The sequence below is a fragment of the Papio anubis genome, chromosome 15, assembly GCF_008728515.1.
Source record: "Papio anubis isolate 15944 chromosome 15, Panubis1.0, whole genome shotgun sequence".
Classification (NCBI taxonomy): domain Eukaryota; kingdom Metazoa; phylum Chordata; class Mammalia; order Primates; family Cercopithecidae; genus Papio; species Papio anubis.
Window position 1 is genome coordinate 85,381,671 of NC_044990.1, and position 22,551 is coordinate 85,404,221.

At 38.7% G+C, this 22,551-nt stretch overlaps 1 protein-coding gene across 2 annotated transcripts in view; it reads right to left on the reverse strand.

The window, feature by feature from the left end:
• Positions 1-4,492: 4,492 nt before the first annotated feature.
• Positions 4,493-22,551, reverse strand: part of FAM155A (family with sequence similarity 155 member A) — a 704,134-nt gene continuing 686,075 nt past the window's right edge. The window contains exons 3-4 of one of the 2 annotated variants that reach the window (XM_021929449.2): positions 8,459-8,504; positions 6,645-6,732 (exon numbers count right to left, since the gene is read on the reverse strand). In XM_021929449.2, coding sequence (XP_021785141.1) covers positions 8,482-8,504 — 23 coding nt within the window. In that variant the 3' untranslated portion in view covers positions 6,645-6,732; positions 8,459-8,481. Of the gene's footprint in view, positions 6,733-8,458; positions 8,505-22,551 lie in introns of both variants that reach the window. The other variant, XM_021929448.2, reaches the window with a different exon arrangement.

Below are 22,551 nucleotides of genomic sequence, written 5' to 3' on the forward strand. Positions count from 1 at the left end.
TCGCAGACTGCTGTGCTAGCAATGAGGAAGGCTCCGTGGGCGTGGGACCCTCCTGGCCAGGTGTGGGATATAATCTCCTGGTGTGCCCGTTTGCTAAGACCCTTGGTAAAGTGCAGTATTGGGGTGGGAGTTACCCGATTTTCCAGGTGCTGTGTGTCTCAGTTCCCCTGGCTAGGAAAAGGGATTCCCTTCCCCCTTGCACTTCCCAGGTGAGGCGATGCCTCACCCTGCTTCAGCTTTTGCTGGTCGGGCTGCAGCAGCTGACCAGCACTGAGTATCCGGCACTCCCTAGTGAGATGAACCCGGTACCTCAGTTGAAAATGCAGAAATCACCTGTCTTCTGTGTCACTTGTACTGGGAGCTGGAGACTGAAGCTGTTCCTATTTGGCCATCTTGCTCCGCCCCCAATTTAAACATTTTCAATAGTTTAAAATTACTATAGTGTTTTTTAAGGAATTCAGAGGCATCAAACATTTATATATATTTTTTGATCTATGAGTGGCTTAACAACCACTTTGAAGTTGCATCAGTAGTTCTAGTACCACTGTAGATCAATTTACACTTTATATAGAACCACCTCTATTTGTGTAGATGCCTTTAACGTTTGCTTGTCAGTAGTAGCCTTTTGGGAGAGGACATCAAAAGAGGCCAATGCTGTTTATATTAAAAGTCATCAGAGCTCCCTTTAGTTCTGTAATATATGTTAACACTTTCAAACTGTGTTGAAAAATCCATTGACGGTCAGTCTGCTAGATTAAGGATGTGAGGTGTTGTTAAAAAATACGTAATTAAGAGATAAGCCAAATTCAGAAACTCTGAACAACTTCCAGGAGCAGTCCCTATGAGCAAGCCAATCCAGTTTCACTTTGTGAATGAATAGTCACGATAACTAACTACTACTGAGCACCTGTTGTGTCCAGGCACATTTATATTATTTATCTCTCTTAAGCCTCCAATGTTGCTACGAAGTACACTTCTCGCATGAAGTGTCATGTACAAATACATCATTGACCTCCCTGTGTCACCTGGAGCCAAAGCTCATACCCAAACCATGGCTTTACCCTAAGAACCTGTGCCTTTTCTCCACATTAAAAATAAAAATTAAAAATCTATATTTTATTGAAATATTCCCATAGACCCTCTTCTCCTTTACCTCCAAAATATTGAACAACACAGCAAAGTCATGGAACAAAATGTAACATGACAAACAAACTCTGAGACATTCGCTAGATCTTCCTGATGGTTTTGATTTTTTCATTTAAGATTGAGTGATTTTACAAATATCTTGGAGTATGGAGAAAATCCATTCAACTCTTCAAGTGTGTCTAAGACCTATGGATCCCACTGTGCCTCCGAGCTAGCTTGAGTAATTTGTAATCAGAAGATGCTTGAGTTCCATCATTTGCATTACTTACCTGTGTGGCCAGGGACAAAATAACCAAGTGATTTTCTTCTGAGTTTAATCTGAATGTCTTGTGTGCAGTAAACATAACCCTGAAGTACAGTATCTCAAGAATGAAAACCATAGTTCATACTTTGTTTCATGCCTTAACTTTTATTCCAAGGCTAAGAAGATTATCTGTACATTTTCTAATTATTTGGAGAATTTCTAGAATTTGTAGCAGAGTTTCATAGTTTTTATAAATGTCATGAAGACATTGCTTGAAAACTATATTTAGTTTTTATCCTTCTCCCCACTGAAAGTCTTTTTATTCATCATCACCCAATACCTACCTGCTATATTAGGCTTTTTATAAACATTGCTAAAGCTTGGAAGATGGAGATTCTGGCTGTTTCAAAATTGTGATTTCCTCATTAATGGAGACATTTTGAGAGTCTGTTTCCCATGTCAAAGTAGGTATGGTTTTTAAATGACCATGCTGCTCTAACTTTGACAAACAAGTAGGATCATTCATCATTATGGTATACATGTGTTGTTACGGACTACATAATGTTTTAGTTGAAGTTTTATTTGCAAGCAATGTGTGTATGTGTGTGTGTGTGTGTATATATATATGTATGTATATATATACACACACACCATGGTATATAACCCTATCTCCTAATATATGCATATGTATACTTATGAAATTAAATACCTGGCTGGGTGCGGTGGCTCACGCCTGTAATCCCAGCACTTTGAAAGGCCTAATTGGCGGATCACCTGAGGTTAGGAGTTCAAGACCAGCCTGGCCAACATGGCAACACCCCGTCTCTACTAAAAATACACAAATTAGCCAGGCGTGGTGACACAAGCCTGTAGTCCCAGCTACTCGGAAGGCTTGAGGCAGGAGAATTGCTTGAACCCAGGAAGCGGAGGTTGCAGTGAGCAGAGATCTTGCCACTGCACTCCAGCCTGAGCAACAGAGCAAATTCCCATCTAAAAAAAAAAAAGAAAAGAAAAGAAAAAACAAACAGAAAAGAAATGAAATACCTGACTGCAGTTCTAAATAAAACAAAATGCAGCTTTCAGTTCTCTGTTGATTTAATGCTTTGAGTAGCAAGAACATTGTAAATTTCATTGTTAGCGAGAAAGAATGTAAATCATGCTTCAGATTGATTAACGTTTTTGACATTGTTCAGATATCAAATGCCATATGCCAGTTCAGGTATTTGGCACATGGGTCTGGCATCCAATTGCTTATTTCATTTACTTTTTTCCCCCGGAAAAATTATGTACTTATTCATTCATATAAAACCTCCTTTCCCCCTCATTCCCTGTCTCTATCCCTCCCTTCTTCCCTCCCTCCCTCACTCCTTTCTTTCCTTCCTTCCTTTCCTGTCATTCTTTTGTTTCTGCTATCTGCCTTTTTTTTTTTGTTTTAACTACTACAGGTTCTAGTACTTAAGGTACCAAGTTATTAGTAAGAAACCAAATTACTTTTTGTAATGATGCCATTCAAAAGAACAACTTTCACTTACTGTCTTGTGAGAGAGGGGAAAAGCACTATCCTTTTAATGTGAGAAAAGTTCAGTATAATGTATCACCAAATGTAAATGCAATAAAGAATGACATTGAACTCTATGTTATTTGCCATTTAGCTTAGCAGTACCAACATATTCCAGAAACTGAAATTTCTCGATTGCAGATAAAAAGAATAAACACAGGGAAATCTATGCCACACATTTATGAAACAAATATTGTTTTCTTGGTTTTCAACTTGCTTGCAGAAATAGTTATTTTAATATTGTAGTTCACTATCCAGTATATGGTAGACATCCTCTACAGGAAAAACTAAACAAGATGATTACAAAGGAGCAGGGGCTGAACTTACTCATTCAAAATGAACACGTGCACAACCTTAAGCATGCTCAAGTGTGTGCCAGGAAAACTACTACAAAGAATGAATGGATGTGGTGAAATCTGCATCATCAGTGATTGTTTCTGAGCTTGGGAAAGGAGTTGTTGCCTATTTGGATCCTCTGGCTGACCCCAGAAGAAGCTGCTCTGCTTCAACATGTCCAATGGAAATATTGTGAGAAAGTGGTTACACACTTACAATAATAGATACTAGGCACTGAAATCATTCTCCTGTAATAGAACAGATGAACATGACAAGAAAAAGATTCCGCCAGCATCAGAGACTGTTCCAACGCTGGGTGACTTGATACCGAGAAAGGATTCATTCCCCTTCTCTCCTTACTGTTCCTTCCTCACCTAAATTATCACTTTATATTTACGATGAAGACTGCAGTGTTTCTCCCAACTTTCAAAACTGTTTTGGGGGGCATACCTCTTATGGAAAGTAATGGTGGTTTTCGTTTTCCAGCTTTTGGTTGGCACTATCTCCAAACAAACGCTAAAACACGGGTAAGTGGAACCTTCTGATCCTCTTGTATTTGTAAAGAACTTTAGTCAGTTCAAAATATATTGAGAAAATGAAAACCTATGTTTTAAGGAATACTGTTTTTCATCATTTTGCTAAGTGTTTAGAAAGAATACTTTATTGTCATGCCAATAAAAGTGAGTGGAATTCGCATTTGCTTTGTCATCTTCCGGCAAGATTGGAAACGCCTGCGGCACAGGGAGAAGCAGCATGAGGAACGCTGAAGACATGGTGAGATGGCATGTGGAGTGGCCTTACCACAGCAGAGGTAGATAAAGGTCAGAACAGACTCTTTCCTGGCCATTCACCTAGAGGTCATCTGAATAAAATCACCCTGTGAGCTCTTCCTCAGGAATCTCTTGCAGCCTCAATCCCTCTGCTTCTTGTCTGCCCAGCACCACTGGAATCTGCATTCCACCACTGGTTAGGGATACCAAAGTGCTCATTTCTACAAGTGTTTCATAGTCAACGATTCCATGCAATTAATGTGTCTCCCTCGAGCCATTCACTTCCTCGGCTTGTGTCCCCAGAAAAGCACGATGTTTCCATAAATTAAAATATGATGCCTATGTGTATGTGTCTGTCCACATGTAATGTTTTTGCATTTGCAGAAAAAAAAATTTTAAAGGAACAAAAACGGGGAGAATGTTGCATTTTTGGTGGGGTTTTTTTTTTTTTGTATTTGCGCAGACCATTTTAGGATTTTCAGTCTCAACAAAACACTATTAAAACAAAGAATCTAGTAAGATATTGTGCATGTACTGCTAAACAATTCTAGCAATTTTATTAAGCAATACCTTTATTATTTTTGAATATTCTTAACAGACTGGAACAAAACATTTTTTTTCAAAACAAAATATGCATACTGTACGCATGTTGCAGGGTTAAGTATGATGCAGAGGTTAAAGTCTGTTTGAACAAAAACAAATGCCCGGGGAAATTTCATAGCTATAAAGTTAATAACTAAATTTTGTTCGCTAAGAGGACCTTTTCTACGGATTTCCTTCATCTCTCAGTCACACTGCAAACTTATCTGAAGTGCACTTCCCAAGTGTAGTTAGAGAATAGGAAGGAATGTAAAATGTTTTTTTTTTAATTATTTGTTTTGTTTGTTTGTTTTTTTTTAAAAACAGCCCTTATTAACTCTTCCTTCCACTGATTCTACTGTAAACTCATAAAAGCCTTTTATAGAAAGCAAATTCATATACACTCAGCAGGTGAAATGTTCCCACAAAGAAAAAAAAATACAAACAGAGTGATCAGACCTCTTTTCCTCAACTACCTAGAGCATGTTAGAGTGATAGTTTTTGCACATTAATAAAAATGGTTGACCTATTTATTTTTTTAAAAAGAAGTTGTTCCTCTGTGATAATGCAGAATTGCATACACTGTATACCTGGAATAATTTTAAACCATATGTTAGGGAAATACTGGAATAAAATTGTATATATTCTGTATATTGCAGGTGTTTGAGCATTTCTAGTGTCTCTTCCACAACAATAAGGGAGGAAAAGAAGTCCAGATATGTGTCCGCAATCCCTTTGTTCCCTGTAATTACAATGGCCAAAATGTGCTCGTATATTACTGCAACAGAACTGAAATCACAATGAAAGCCCACCTCCATTGTCAAAGGAAAAACTTCATCACTCCCTGCATCCTGATTCTAGATAGCTGCTCCTGTCCAACTGGACCAGCAAGAAAGGGCTGGGCCACTTGGGGATGGGAACTGGAGCAATACAGTTCATGATAGTGTTTTTTTTTTTTTTATTTTTTTCCTTTTATTTAGTTTTCAACATAAAAATGTGTTAACTGTCTGATTCCACCTATTATGGAGAGCACTTGTTTGTTCAGCTAAAAAGGAACTCCTGCCAGGCCCCCTTGGCTCCGCTCTGGTGTGGGTTTGTGCAACAGGGGCTCAGAGGCCCACCAAGTGTGCACACCCGTTCACTGTGGTTACACAGACAGAAGCAAGCGGATGTTGTTTGCTTAGGGGACGAGAAGAGGGCGAGGGAAAGGAAAGGCCGGGAAGGGTATTGGTTCTGTGGGTAGAAGGGAGACTTAGGGATTTTTTTTATTTTTATTTTTTGTTGTTTTCTTTTTTTTGTCTTTTTTATTTTTTATTCTTTTTTTGTTGTTGTTTTTTGCTATACCATGAGGTCATAGCAATCATTCCTCTAATAGAAACTGACAGGACATAAAGACAGAACTATCTGATGAACACACACAATGACTAGAAATATAGAGAGATAGAGACAGTGAAAAGACTTAGTTTACCTCTGAGAAACCATCCCCCAAAATAAATCCTGCATTAACAAGTGCAAAAAATAAACAAACAAATAAACCCAAACCAAAACGAAAGCAAATAAAACCTCCAAACATTAAAACACAGTGTATAAAATGGTGTGAGAAATTTAAAGTCACTTTCCAGCCTTTTAGTCAATAAAAAGCTGTGGTTGTGTCCTTGTTTGGATTCAGGCCCATCTGTTTAAATTTTACCCTAAAGGCCTTGCAATAAGTAATTCGAGGGTAAAAGCACCCAGTTTCTGTTACATGAGACAGCAGTTGCCATTTTTCATGGCGGGCCAGCTGCTGCTGTGGTGACACTCGTCCTTCCGTTACTCCTCATTAGTTGAGTTTTCTTCCAGCGTGTTGATGCCTCCAAAGCTCAGTCCGGCTGTATTCTGTGCTGCCGAGGCTGTGAGCACTGTGTGTAAGAGAATCAGTACAAGAACACACAGCTTGAGTCTGCTGTTGCACAGTCTTGTTGCTGATGACACTGTGAGCGATGTCCTGTGACAGGAGTCACTTTTCTCTACGGTCCCTTTGGATGGGTTATTTGATTTTTCTTCTCTCCTGACGTCACAGCATTCTGGTTCATCATTGGTTAGAAAGGTTTCATAAAGCCCTGTAGGAAGAAGGAAGCAGAGTGTCAGCAGGAAGGAAATATATTTGCGACATAGTAGAGTGAAGCTGTTGCTTTAACATTCTAACCCACACAACCTTACAGGCAATTAGACTTTTTTTAAAGGAAAATCAAGTCAATACAATTGGATAAAGAGTCACCCATGGTCTCAAACCAGTATTGTTAGATTCCTCAAGTTGTTCTTTTATATTCCTGCCAGTCACACCATGAAAGTTCTGGGTTGTTGGGAATACAGAATAGAAGATTTCATTAAGTCAAAGTCAGAACTTGAGGTTCTGGATCAACCTGGAGATCAAGTACATGCAACCATCCTTTCTTCTTTAACAGGAATGTGACCAATTTATGCAATGCATAAACTGACATTAGCTAGTTATGCTGAGTGAAATAAGCAACAGATCATCACGTCATAGCTCTAGGAACCATGTTATCATCGTTTCCTCTCAGAAGCCTCATCAAGTCTTCTCTCTCCCTGTCTGGGAGAATGGGCAAAACCATCTATGTGTCCAATGGGTGATCGGGTCATTTTGATTTATTTTCTAAACATTTCTCTTATTTTTCTCCATCTTCTCCATTTGCTTTCTATAGAAGTCTGCCTGAATTGAGGCTTCCTTATCTTTTGCTTGGACCATCACGAAGGAGTCTCTCTGCTGTTCATCTTCTCATTTGATCTGTCCTCCAATTGTGCCTATCAGGAATTGTCTGTCTCTGCTTCTCTTGTTCTCTCTTCACTTTATTCCTCCTTGCTGAAACTCTTCCTTCCCTTTTTCTCTTCTTCCTCTGATAACACACATTGTTATTTTAAAATTGACAGATGCACATTTTAAAACTTTGGAAGTAGTGAAAAGAATAAAACCACTGTGTATCTACAATCTTTCCAATCCTTTACCTTGCTGTATTACATAGAATATTTTTATGCAAGCTGTATAAATCATTGTGTATTTTTTTTTCTACTTGACTGAATCATTTATTCGTGGGTGTTAGAATGAACTTTCTAGACAAATTTTGTCATATTGATGTCATGCTTGAAAAACTTAAAAATGGGGATAATAGTAGAGTTGTTGTAAGGATTACATGAGATTTTTCATGTAATATGCTTGGTTCAGTGGCTAGCACATAGAAATAACATGAAAATTTGGGCTACTGTGAATAACAATAGTTATCAATGGTATCTCATTGCTTCAACCTAAACAATAAAATCTAAAGGTCTCTCCTCTCTCTCCAGGCTCACTGCTCAATGTTCCCACATTCCTGAAGCATTGGCTCGTCCCAGAGCACCCAAGCCTGTATCACTAGCCAAGTCACTGTTTCTTTCTAAAATGTCCTCCATCAATTCCTCTACATACTTCTCATTTATCCTCCAAATGTAGTTCAAGTGAAAGTCCCTGTATGAAGCTTGTACTCATACCCCTGGGCTATTAGCATTTTGCTTAACCCTTAATTATAGCAATTATTGTTATTTTTCTTTTAATCACAATTGCTCATTTTAATTTCAATTTTCTTATCTGTCAATTTAAAAGCATAAACTATACATTCTTAGTTTTGCATTCTCATGTAGCAGAACGCCTGAACAAAATACTTAATGAGCATTTATTACATGAATAAACTCAGTATACCTATTTATTTAATTAAAAAGAATCTCAAATAATATACATTCAATCTTCGGTTTCTTTTAAAGAAATGAACAAGATATCCTTATAATGATGCTTACAATATTCATTTCTTCTTAGGCATTCAAAGGTAAACTTCACCTTCGCCTAGGTAGAATATAAAAAAAAAAAAACTGAATTAATGAGGTCTTCAGCTCTGACATTTTTATTGTATGATATTTTCTTTTTTCATATAAGATATCTCAGTGGTAGACTAATCATTTATTGAAATATACGTTTCCAATACTACATACTATAACAAAAGGAGTTTACAATAAGATTATAAAAATAGAAATCTAGAAGTCCTTTAGATCAACATTTTAGAATGTTAATAATCAGAATATATTTAACAACGTTATGTAAATAAGAAGCTCTTCCAAAGTTGCTCAGAAACTGGTTTGCTGATTTACAACTAAAGTCATCGCAGAAAAAAAATAGAAGCAGTTCATTCAGGCCAATAAATGAACCCTTCTTTTTGTCTGGCACAATTAATATTCTTTCTTTTTTCTCTCCTGTCCATCTTTTTAACAAGTTTTTACTCAAACTTAAGAATAACACATCTATATTAAGATAAAATAATTCCAGAGTATTTTACAAAATAACAAAAAATCCTCCACCTCCCACATCTCAAATTCTTCTTTCTCAAAGGCAAATATTTCCATATCTTTCAGCTGCTTTGTATTTAGCTCCTTTTCTGAGAATAACATGTTTTATGCTCTTCTTGATTTTTCATTTTTTAGCATTATCTGTAGATTCCCCTCAGGAAATGTGGAGATAAAACATTTATTCTCCTCCTTCTTCCAGCAAATATGCTTCCCACCAAACCCTCACCCATTCCTCCATAAATAGTAACTTTGATACCTGCTGTTGCCTTTACAGTATTAGGATGACATAAATGTAATTCTTAGTTCAACCATGTAGTAAAGTCCAATTTTCTATCCCTGTACCGCTTCATTTTTTTTTCTACAGATAATACTTGTCTTGTTATGTTCCCTTTTCTAACTAATTCAACCCAAATGCATTGCCAGTTGTTTCATTTGCATCAGGTGTTCTATCAGTTCTTTTCTGAAGAAATATCTCTTGGAGCCTCCCACCGTCTGGACTGGTTGCCGTCATGCCTGATGAGTTTCTACCGCTCTGCGCACTGCAGTGCTGGATCCCCTGTTCCCTGTATCCTGTGCCTCATCCCCTTCTTTCTCCTTTTGGGGGTTTACAACCTCTAGTGCCTTCAGTAGGAAAAGCTCATGAGGTGAATTTCCAAGATGCCATATGCCTTAAAATGTGTTTATTCTACCTCACATTTAATTGATTATTTGGCTGGGTATGGAATTCTAATTTAGAAATGATCATTCTTCAGATTTATTCAATCACTGGTCCTACGTTTGGCTGTTGGACCTTCAGAACTTGTCCTTTAATTTTCTTACCTCTGCTGTTAATATTTCATATTACTTCATCCCTTAACTCTGGTTTCAGGAGAATTTGGTGAGTTTTCACGGGACATAATTTCACTGAATTTTGCTTTTTTCCCTAGGACTAAGTTCCAAGAGTTCCTTCGTGTTATCGGAATGTTGCTTTTTGAAGCAACTGTTCTTATTTTGTGGTGACCATGTTGATGTTTTTTTCACTCTGAGATATCTGAGATATTTGGGGTACCCTTATTTGTTGTGTTTCATTCCGTCTCTGAATAAATTCCCTCCATTTTCTCTGTGTTGCCACCTTTTGTGTGTGTTTGTCTCTTGTTCTTCTCATGGAAACACCATGCATTTCTAGTTGTCTGCACAAAATGAAAAGGACAGGAAGTCTGGGCACCTAAGGAGGACTGTGGCCGGTGAGCCGCACTGTGAGATGACATGCCTGAACGGTTAGGATGGAGAAACTTTTTTATTTTATTTTATTTTATTTTGAGATGGACTCTCTCTCTGTCACCACGCTAGAATGCAGTGGCGCCACCTCGGCTCACTGCAACTTCCGCCTCCCGGGTTCAAGTGATTCTCCTGCCTCAGCATCCGGAGTAGGTGGGACCACAGGCTCCCACCAACATGCCTGGCTAATTTTTTTGTATTTTTAGTAGAGATAGGGTTTCACCATGTTGGCCAGGATGGTCTAGATCTCTTGACCTGGTGATCTACCGCCTTGGCCTCCCAAAGTGCTGGGATTACAGGCGGGTGCCACCGTGCCTGGCCAGCATGGAGAAACTTTTAAAATTCTGTCTTTAGGTTGATCAGACTCCCCAGAAAAGTCTATCCAATATCTATCCAGGAAGCAGAAGGCCAGGGAGCAGGAGGGAGCAGCAGGATGGGGCTGGGGGAGTCTCAGCTTCAGGGTGGGGGTGTGCATTGGATCCTGGTGGTCAGGGTGGTCCCCTGCCCTGAACTCCTCCTACTGTTGCTCATACTTTTTCTATGTCACCTCAAAAAGAAAAAGTTTCCTCCAGAAAGAAATATGCCCCCAGTCTCTGGGATGGAAATAGGGAATGGGATTTGGGGACCTGACTGCCTCTTAAAACTGACTTCCACCCAGTCTTCCTTATTTTGCCTTTTCTTCCATTGCATCTCGTGTTGTCAATCCCTGAGTCTGGATGTAAATCGGACTGACTCTGTTTCCTCTCTGTTGCTTCATATTACTTTTCCTAAGTTTCAGCAAATCTGTTAGTATGCATCGACTTTCTAATTTCTAAGAGGTTTTGATTATTATCTCCTTACCTATTCTTCGATTCTTTTGGATTTAAGCCATAAAACAATCTTTTTGGTTAGGACTGCCTAGAAAATTTTCCAGCTCTTTTTTTCTACATCATTCTTCTCTGCCTTGAATTCTGACAGATGCCTTTTTCTCTGTCAAATGCATTTCTGAGTACGCAAGGACATGCAGCCTTCTAAGGCCGTTATTTCTTTGACTTACATAGAGTCACTGGGTCACTTAAGCAGATCAATGACCTTCTTGGGACCTGGGGGCACAGACTCCTCCAGCTTGGAGTCCTAGCTACAGAGGGTTTCACCCTGCATGCCTTCCAGACACTGCCGTTGGTTGAAGTCAGCAGCCTTGACCTATTTCTCAGGCCCTGGGCAGCCTCCAAACAAGGGAGGGGTCCCAAGGCTGGGCCCACTTGACTGAAGTCAAGACATCTCTCAAGGGCCATTCCAGCTTCAGATTTTTTCCCTCTACCAAATTTCTCCTTCTTCACCCCATCATAGGTAGCATGCCTGAGAGTTCTCCTCCAAAAACCACCTGCACACAGATAACCTGCTGGGGCAAATCTCCTAGGAAATTTTCCACCTACCTACAGAAATGACTTTTTCCTCAGCATTGAAGAAACTATAAAAACATATTTCCAAATAAAAATAATTTCTCAAACAAGAACCTCCTTGCACAAACAAGTACAATTGCACAAATTAGCATTAGGAAAAAACAAAAGCAAATTTTCTGGGTAGTGAAATGTTGTTCTGATACATTTTGCTTATAAGCTGTTCTATTTGAAATCTCTAGTGAATCAGTTTGACATTACAGTACTAACCTCACAGAGATTTTTTCTTTTTGAGAATTAAATAATACACATAAATTGTTTAGACCAGTGCATGGCAGGTAAGAAAATCTCACATAATATTAATGACTCATGTTGTAAGTAGAGATAAATAGTAAAATCAGAATTTATTATCAGGGGAATTCCTACCTAGAGGAATCAGACAAGAGAAAGAAGGGCATCCAATTTGACTTATTGGAAAAGAATAAGTCAAACTATTCTTTGTTGCAGATGATATGATTTTGTTTTAAAATTTATTTAAATTTATTTTTCTTATATTAATTATCATCCAGTCCCAAATGTCACAATTTTATATATGGGAAAAACTAAAAACTCCACCAAAAAACTGCTAGAACTAATAAACAAATTCAGTAAAGTTACAGGATACAAAATCGACATACAAAATTGAGTAACATTTCTATATGTCATCAGTGAACAATCTGAAAAAGAAATCAAGAAAGCAATCCCATGTGTGATAGCTACAAATAAAATACCTACGAATTAACCAAAAAAGTGAAAGATCTCTACAGTAAAAACTATGCAACATTGATGAAAGAAATTAAAGAGGACACAAAAAATGGAAAGATATTCCATGTTCATGAATTGGAAGAATCAGTATTGTTAAAATGTCCATGCTACCCAAAGCAAGCTACAGATTCAGTGCAATCCCTGTAAAAAATATTAGGTTGGTGCAAAAGTAATTGCAGTAATACCAATAATGTTCTTCACAGAAATAAAATAATTCTAAAATTTATATGGAAACACAAAAGGCCCAGAATAGCCAAAGTTATCCTTAGCAAAAGGAACAAAACTAGAGGAATAACATTATCTGACTTCAAATTGTACTGCAGAGGTACAGTAACCAAAATAGCATGATATTAACATAAAAACAGACACATAGACCAATGGAACAGAATAGAGAACCCAGAAACAAATCCATACATCTACAGTGGAGTCATTTTCAACAAAGGTGGCAAGTACATAAGTTGGGGGAAAGGACAGTCTCTTAAATAAATGGTGCCAGGAAAACTAGATATCCATATGCAGAAGAATGAAACTAGACTCCTATTTCTTGCCATATATGAAAATCAAATCAAAGTGATCTAAAGACTTAAGGGGCCAGGTGCTGTGGCTCACACCTGTAACCCTATCACTTTGGGAGTCAAAGGCAGATGGATCACTTGAGGCCAGGAGTGTGAGACCACCCTGGACAACATGGTGAAACCTCATCTCTACTAAAAATGCAAAAATTAGCTGGGCATGGTGGCACAAGCTTGTAATCCCAGCTACTGGGGAGGCTGAGGCAGGAGAACCGCTTGAACCCAGGAGGCAGAGGTTGCAGTGAGTCGAGATTGTGCCACTGCACTCCAGCCTGGGCAACAGAGCAAGACTGTCTCAAAAAAAAAAAAAAAAAAAAAAAGATGACTTAAAGACTTAAATCTAAGATCACAAACTATGAAATTACTAAAAGAAAACACTGGGGAAAGTCTCCAGGATGTTGCTCTAGTCAACAATTTCTTGAGTAATACCCTGCAAGCACAGGCAACCAAAGCAAAAATGGACAAATGGGATCATACCAAGTTAAAACGTTTCTGCATGGCAAAGAAAATAATCAACAAAATGAAGAGACAGCCCGCAGAATGGAAGAACACATTTGAAAAATACTCATTTGGAAAGGGCTTAATAAGCAGAATATATAAGGGGCTGAGACAATTCCATAGGAAAAAATCTAATAATTCAATTTAAAAATTGGCAAAAGATCTGAATAGACATTTCTCAAAAGTAGACATACAAAAGGCAAAGAGGTATATAAAAAAGTGCTCAACACAGTTGATCATCAGAGGAATGCAAATCAAAGCTGCAGTGAAATATCATCTCACCACAGTTAAAATGGCTTTTACCCCAAAGACAGGCAATAACAAATGCTGGTGAGGTTGTGGGGAAAAGGGAACACTGTTCATGGGAATGAGAAGTAGTACAGTCCCTATGGAGAAAAGTATGGAGGTTCCTCAGAAAACTAAAAATAGGCCAGGCACGGTGGCTAACGCCTGTAATCCCAGCAGTTTAGGAAGTCAAGGTGGGTGGATCACGAGGTCAGGAGATTGAGACCACCCTGGTTAACACAGAAAAACCCCTTCTCTACTAAAAATCCAAAAAAAAAAAAAAAAAAAAAAAAAAAGCCGGACGTGGTGGCGGCGCCTGTAGTTCCAGCTACTCGGGAGGCTGAGGCAGGAGAATGGCGTGAACCCGGGAGGTGGAGCTTGCAGTGAGCCGAGATTGCGCCACAGCACTCCAGCCTGGGCGACAGAGCGAGACTCCGTCTCAAAAAACAAACAAACAAACAAACAAAAAACAAAACAAAAAGGGAGATCCTGGTCATTTACAACAACACAGATGGAACTGGAGGTCATTATGTTAAGTGAAATAAGCCAAGCACAGAAAGACAAACTTTGTATGTTCTTGCCTATTTGTGAGAGCTAAAATATTAAAACGATTGAACTCAGAGAGATAGAAAATAGAATAATGGTTACTATAGGCTGGGAAGGGTAGTGGGGGATTGGTAGTGGGGATGGCTAATGGGTGCAAAAATACAGTTAGATAGAATGAATAAGATCTAGTATTTGTTAGTACAACAGGGTAACTACAGTCAACAATGATGTATTGTGCAGTTTAACTAAAAGAGTATAATTGGATTGTTTGTAACATACAGAATCAATGCTTGAGGAGGTGGGTACCCCATTTACCCTGATGTGTTTATTACACATCGTATGCCTGTATAAGATATATCAATAATATTACACCTATTATGTACCCACAAAAATTAAAAATGTTTTGAAAATTAAAAAAATAACACAGCAGAAAAGTATTTTCTGAGTTCTGGAGGCTGGAAGTCTGAGATCCAGGTGTGGGCAGGGCTTTGCTCCCTCTGGGGTTCAAGGGGAGGATCCTTCCTGGGCCCTTCCCAGTCACTGTTGGCTGCCAGCCGTCCCTAGAGCTTCTTGGCTGTCAGGCATCACTCTAACTGCTGCTTCTGTCCCCACGTGGCCTTTCCTGTGTGTCTCAGTGTCTTTGCAGTTCTTATAAGACACCAGCATATTGGATCCCAGGCCCACCGCAATCTAGTATGGCCTCATTTCAACTTAATAAATTACATTTACAAAGACCCTATTTTCAAATAAGCTCATATTTTGAGGATACCCCATTTAGCCTGATGAGATTATTATGCATTGTATGCCTGTATCAAAATATCTCATGTACCCCATACATATATGCACCTACTATGTATCCACCAAACTTAAAAATTAAAAATAAAATATAGAAAAGAATTTATTAGGAGGGGCTTTAAAGATCCTCTATTTTAAATTATTTTTTTTATTTTCCAACTAGTCAAAGCCACTTACCAAAAAGTCCTTATTTTTCACAGCTCAAAACAATTACTCAAGTATAGTCACTACGAATACTATTAAAGCACAAGAAAGTCAATAAAGTTCCTTTATTCTAAGGAGATCTTAAGGAATCTAAGAAATAAATATTTTCCTTATATCTAAGGAATAAATATTTTCTAAGGAAATCCTTACAATAAAACATGGCATTATTTAAGTACAATCTTTATCGCAGTAATTTGCATTTTGACATAGAGTCCAAGAATATATGAGACAAATTTTTCAAATGTTTAGTAATGAACTTTAAAAAAAAATCTGCTGAAGCTTAGAAAACAGTAATATAGTCTTTTTCATCTGAAAGAAGAAACTACTGCAATTGGTTTTCTCAATGTTTTTTATTAATGTGAACATGCAGATATATACACACACATACAACCTGCATGTAATTTGTGAATCTCATATATAAAAATATATTTAAAGTGAAATTGTAGCTACGTTGCTGTACTTTGACTTTCCAGTATTTATTTTACACCTGGCATGTTTATTATCAAGTGAGATTATATAAAAATATATGTAGTTATAGTTTTAGAAAGAGGAATTAAGTATTTTCACCCTCTAGGATAGTTTATATGGCGTGAAATTTATAAAGCATTGTGGATAATGTTTCCTAAAGGTAATTTTCATACCTTTTCAATTTCTTTCATGTTTATTAATCTGTCATGGTTACTTTGCATCAATTTTGATAGTTCATATTTCTCTAAAAATAGCTTGTATATAAGATTAGATTTATTATTATAGAGTTGTGTATAATGTCTCATTTTATTTATTTTTTAATTTTTAAAAATTTTTTTATTATTATACTTTAAGTTCTAGGGTGCATGTGCATAATGTGCAGGTGTGTTATATATGTATACTTGTGCCATGTTGGTGTGCTGCACCCATCAACTCGTCATTTACATCAGGTATAACTCCCAATGCAATCCCTCCCCCCACCCCCCTCCCCATGATAGGCCCCGGTGTGTGATGTTCCTCTTCCCGAGTCCAAGTGATCTCATTGTTCAGTTCCCACCTATGAGTGAGAACATGTGGTGCTCGGTTTTCTGTTCTTGTGATAGTTTGCTGAGAATGATGGTTTCCAGCTGCATCCATGTCCCTACAAAGGACACAAACTCATCCTTTTTTATGGCTGCATAGTATTCCATGGTGTATATGTGCCACATTTTCTTAATCCAGTCTGTCACTGATGGACATTTGGGTTGATTCCAAGTCTTTGCTCTTGTGAATAGTGCCACAATAAACATACGTGTGCATGTGTCTTTATAGCAGCATGATTTATAATCCTTTGGGTATATACCCAGTAATGGGATGGCTGGGTCAAATGGCATTTCTAGTTCTAGATCCTTGAGGAATTGCCACACTCTTCCACAATGGTTGGACTAGTTTAGAGTCCCACCAACAGCGTAAAAGTGTTCCTATTTCTCCACATCCTCTCCAGCACCTGTTGTTTCCTGACTTTTTAATGATCATCATTCTAACTGGTGTGAGATGGTATCTCATTGTTGTTTTGATTTGCATTTCTCTGATGGCCAGTGATGATGAGCATTTTTTCATGTGTCTGTTGGCTGTATGAATGTCTTCTTTTGAGAAATGTCTGTTCATATCCTTTGCCCACTTTTTGATGGGGTTGTTTTTTTCTTGTAAATTTGTTTGAGTTCTTTGTAGGTTCTGGATATTAGCCCTTTGTCAGATAAGTAGATTGCAAAAATGTTCTCCCATTCTATAGGTTGCCTGTTCACGCTGATGGTAGTTTCTTTTGCTGTGCAGAAGCTCTTCAGTTTAATTAGATCCCATTTGTCAATTTTGGCTTTTGTTGCCATTGCTTTTGGTGTTTTAGACATGAAGTCCTTGCCCATGCCTATGTCCTGAATGGTATTACCTAGGTTTTCTTCTAGGGTTTTTATGGTATTAGGTCTAACATTTAAGTGTCTAATCCATCTTGAATTAATTTTCGTATAAGGAGTAAGGAAAGGATCCAGTTTCAGCTTTCTAACTTATGGCTAGCCAATTTTCCCAGCACCATTTATTAAATAGGGAATCCTTTCTCCATTTCTTGTTTTTCTCAGGTTTGTCAAATATCAGATGCCTGTAGATGTATGGTATTATTTCAGAGGACTCTGTTCTGTTCCATTGGTCTATATCTCTGTTTTGGTACCAGTACCATGCTGTTTTGGTTACTGTAGCCTTGTAGTATAGTTTGAAGTCAGGTAGTGTGATGCCTCCAGCTTTATTCTTTTGACTTAGGATTGTCTTGGCATGCGGGCTCTTTTTTGGTTCCATATGAACTTTAAAGCAGTTTTTTCCAATTCTGTGAAGAAAGTCATTGGTAGCTTGATGGGGATGGCATTGAATGTATAAATTACCTTGGGCAGTATGGCCATTTTCACGATATTGATTCTTCCTATCCATGAGCATGGTATGTTCTTCCATTTGTTTGTGTCCTCTTTTATTTCACTGAGCAGTGGTTTGTAGTTCTCCTTGAAGAGGTCCTTTACATCCCTTGTAAGTTGGATTCCTAGGTATTTTATTCTCTTTGAAGCAATTGTGAATGGAAGTTCATTCATGATTTGACTCTCTGTTTGTCTGTTACTGGTGTATAAGAATGCTTGTGATTTTTGCACATTAATTTTGTATCCTGAGACTTTGCTGAAGTTTCTTATCAGCTTAAGGAGATTTTGGGCTCAGACAATGGGGTTTTCTAAATATACAATCATGTCATCTGCAACCAGGGACAATTTGACTTCTTCTTTTCCTAACTGAATACCCTTTATTTATTTCTCTTGTCTGATTGCCCTAGCCAGAACTTCCAACACTATGTTGAATAGGAGTGGTGAGAGAGGGCATCCCTGTCTTGTGCCAGGTTTCAAAGGGAATTTTTCCAGTTTTTGCCCATTCAGTATGATATTGGCTGTGGGTTTGTCATAAATAGTTCTTATTATTTTGAGACACGTTCCATCAATACCAAATTTATTGAGCATTTTTAGCATGAAGGGCTATTGAATTTTGTCAAAGGCCTTTTCTGCATCTATTGCGATAATCATGTGGTTTTTGTCTTTGGTTCTGTTTATATGCTGGATTACATTGATTGATTTGTGTATGTTGAACCAGCCTTGCATCCCAGGGATGAAGCCCACTTGATCATGGTGGATAAGCTCTTTGATGTGCTGCTGGATCCAGTTTGTCAGTGTTTTATTGAGGATTTTTGCATCGATGTTTATCAGGGATATTGGTCTAAAATTCTCTTTTTTTGTTGTGTCTCTGCCAGGCTTTGGTATCAGGGTGATGTTGGCCTCATAAAATGAGTTAGGGAGGATTCCCTCTTTTTCTATTGATTGGAATAGTTTCAGAAGGAATGGCACCAACTCCTGCTTGTACCTCTGGTAGAATTCAGCTGTGAATCCATCTGGTCCTGGACTTTTTTTGGTTGGTAGGCTATTAATTATTGCCTCAATTTCAGAGCCTGCTATTGGTCTATTCAAGGATTCAGCTTCTTCCTGGTTTAGTCTTGGGAGAGTGTACGTGTCCAGGAAATTATCCATTTCTTCTAGATTTTCTAGTTTATTTGTGTAGAGGTGTTTATACTATCTCTGCTGGTAGTCTGTATTTCTGTGGGGTCAGTGGTGATATCCCCTTTATCATTTTTTATTGCGTCTATTTGATTCTTCTCTCTTTTCTTCTTTATTAGTCTTGCTAGCGGTCTGTCAATTTTGTTGATCTTTTCAAAAAACCAACTCCTGGATTCATTGATTTTTTGGAGGGTTTTTTGTGTCTCTATCTCCTTCAGGTCTGCTCTGATCTTAGTTATTTCTTGCCTTCTGCTAGCTTTTGAATGTGTTTGCTCTTGCTTCTCTAGTTCTTTTAATTGTGATGTTAGAGTGTCAATTTTAGATCTTTCCAGCTTTCTCTTGTGGGCATTTAGTGCTATAAATTTCCCTCTACACACTGCTTTAAATGTGTCCCAGAGATTCTGGTATGTTGTATCTTTGTTCTCATTGGTTTCAAAGAACATCTTTATGTCTGCCTTCATTTCATTATGTACCCCAGTAGTCATTCAGGAGCAGGTTATTCAGTTTCCATGTAGTTGAGTGGTTTCGATTGAGTTTCTTAGTCCTGAGTTCTAGTTTGATTGCACTGTGGTCTGAGAGACAGTTTGTTATAATTTCTGTTCTTGTACATTTGCTGAGGAGTGCTTTACTTCCAATTCTGTGGTCAATTTTGGAATAAGTGTGATGTGGTGCTGAGAAGAATGTATATTCTGTTGATTTGGGGTGGAGAGTTCTGTAGATGTCTATTAGGTCTGTTTGCTGCAGAGATGAGTTCAATTCCTGGATATCCTTGTTAACTTTCTGTCTCATTGATCTGTCTAATGTCGACAGTGGGGTGTCAAAGTCTCCCATTATTATTGTATGGGAGTCTAAGTCTCTTTGTAAGTCTCTAAGGACTTGCTTTATGAATCTGGGTGCTCCTGTATTGGGTGCATATATATTTAGGATCGTTAGCTCTTCCTGTTGAATTGATCCCTTTACCATTATGTAATGGCCTTCTTTGTGTCCTTTGATCTTTGATGGTTTAAAGTCTGTTTTATCAGAGACTAGGATTGCAACCCCTGCTTTTTTTTGTTCTCCATTTGCTAGGTAGATCTTCCTCCATCCCTTTATTTTGAGCCTATATATGTCTCTGCATGTGAGATGGGTCTCCTGAATACAGCAGACTGATGGGTCTTGACTCTTTATCCAGTTTGCCAGTTTGTGTCTTTTAATTGGAGCATTTAGTCCATTTACATTTAAGGTTAATATTGTTATGTGTGAACTTGATCCTGCCATTATGATATTACCTGGTTATTTTGCTCGTTAGTTGATGCAGTTTCTTCCTAGCCTCGATGGTCTTTACATTTTGGCATGTTTTTGCAATGGCTGGTACCGGTTTTTCCTTTCCATGTTTAGTGCTTCCTTCAGGGTCTCTTGTAAGGCAGGCCTGGTGGTGACAAAATCTCTAAGCATTTGCTTATCTGTAAAGGATTTTATTTCTCCTTCACTTATGAAACTTAGTTTGGCTGGATATGAAATTCTGAGTTGAAAATTCTTTTCTTTAAGAATGTTGAATATTGGCCCCCACTCTCTTCTGACTTGGAGAGTTTCTGCCGAGACATCTGCTGTTAGTCTGATGGGCTTCCCTTTGTGGGTAACCCGACCTTTCTCTCTGGCTGCCCTTAAGATTTTTTCCTTCATTTCAACTTTGCTGAATCTGGCAATTATGTGTCTGGGAGTTGCTCTTCTCGAGGAGTATCTTTGTGGCATTCTCTGTATTTCCTGAATTTGAATGTTGGCCTGCCTTACTAGGTTGGGGAAAGTTCTCCTGGATGATATCCTGAAGAGTGTTTTCCAACTTGGTTCCATTTTCCCCCTCACTTTCAGGCACCCCAATCAGACGTAGATTTGGTCTTTTTACATAATCCCATACTTCTTGCAGGCTTTGTTCATTTCTTTTTCTTCTTTTTTCTTTAGATTTCTCTTCTTGCTTCATTTCATTCATTTGATCCTCAATCGCTGATACTCTTTCTTCCAGTTGATCGAGTCTGTTACTGAAGCTTGTGCATTTGTCACATATTTCTCGTGTCATGGTTTTCATCTCTGTCAGTTCGTTTATGGCCTTCTCGGCATTAATGATTCTAGTTATCAATTCTTCCACTCTTTTTTCAAGATTTTTAGTTTCTTTGCGCTGGGTACATAATTCCTCCTTTAGCTCTGAGAAAGTTGATGGACTGAAGTCTTCTTTTCTCATCTCGTCAAAGTCATTCTCCATCCAGCTTTGATGCGTTGCTGGTGATGAGCTACGTTCCTTTGGAAGGGGAGACGCGTGCTTATTTTTTGAATTTCCAGCTTTTCTGCCCCGCTTTTTCCCCATCTTTGTGGTTTTATCTGCCTCTGGTCTTTGATGATGGTGATGTACTGATGGGGTTTTGGTGTAGGTGTCCTTCCTGTTTGTTAGTTTTCCTTCTAACAGTCAGGACCCTCAGCTGTAGGTCTGTTGCAGATTGCTTGAGGTGCACTCCAGACCCTGTTTGCCTAGGTGTCAGCAGCAGAGGCTGCAGAAGATAGAATATTGCTGAACAGCAAGTGTAGCTGTCTGATTCTTGCTTTGGAAGCTTCCTCTCAGGGGTGTACTCCACCGTGTGAGGTGTGGGGTGTCGGTCTGCCCCTAGTGGGGGATGTTTCCCAGTTAGGCTACTCAGGGGTCAGGGACCCACTTGAGTAGGCAGTCGTCCATTCTCAGATCTCAGCCTCCGTGTTGAGAGATCCACTGCTCTCTTCAAAGCTGTCAGACAGAGTTGTTTGCGTCTGCAGAGGTTTCTGCTGCTTTTTGTTGTTGTTGTTGTTTAGCTGTGCCCTGTCCCCAGAGGTGGAGTCTACAGAGACAGGCAGACCTCCTTGAGCTGCTGTGAGCTCCACCCAGTTTGAGCTTCCCAGCAGCTTTGTTTACCTACTTAAGCCTCAGCATTGGTGGGTAAGCTTTCCCCAGCCTCGCTGCTGCCTTGCCATTAGATCTCAGACTGCTGTGCTAGCAATGAGGGAGGCTCCGTGGGCGTGGGACCCTCCTGGCCAGGTGTGGGGTATAATCTGCTGGTGTGCCCATTTGCTAAGACCCTTGGTAAAGTGCAGTATCGGGGTGGGAGTTACCCGATTTTCCACGTGTTGTGTATCTCATTTCCCCTGGCTAGGAAAAGGGATTCCCTTCCCCCCTTGCGCTTCCCAGGTGAGGCGATGCCTCACCCTGCTTCAGCTCTCGCTGGTCGGGCTGCAGCAGCTGACCAGCACTGACTGTCCGGCACTCCCTAGTGAGATGAACCCAGTACCTCAGTTGAAAATGCAGAAATCACCTGTCTTCTGTGTCGCTCGTGCTGGGAGCTGGAGACTGGAGCTGTTCCTATTCGGCCATCTTGCTCCGCTCCTCTGCAGGTCTGTTGTCTCATTTTAAAACCCTTAATTTGTCTAGATTTTCTTCTTCATTGTTAACATTTTGTTTCTATTTTATCTCTATTTTCATCCTTGATTAGACTGGAAAGGTTTCTTAGTTTTATTTGTATTATCAAAGATCCAGCTCTTGAATACATCAGTACTTATTCTGTTTGTTAGTGCATTGGTATCTTTATGTTAATTCTTCATCTTTGTTTAATTTGTTTTTACTCTTATCTTTGTAA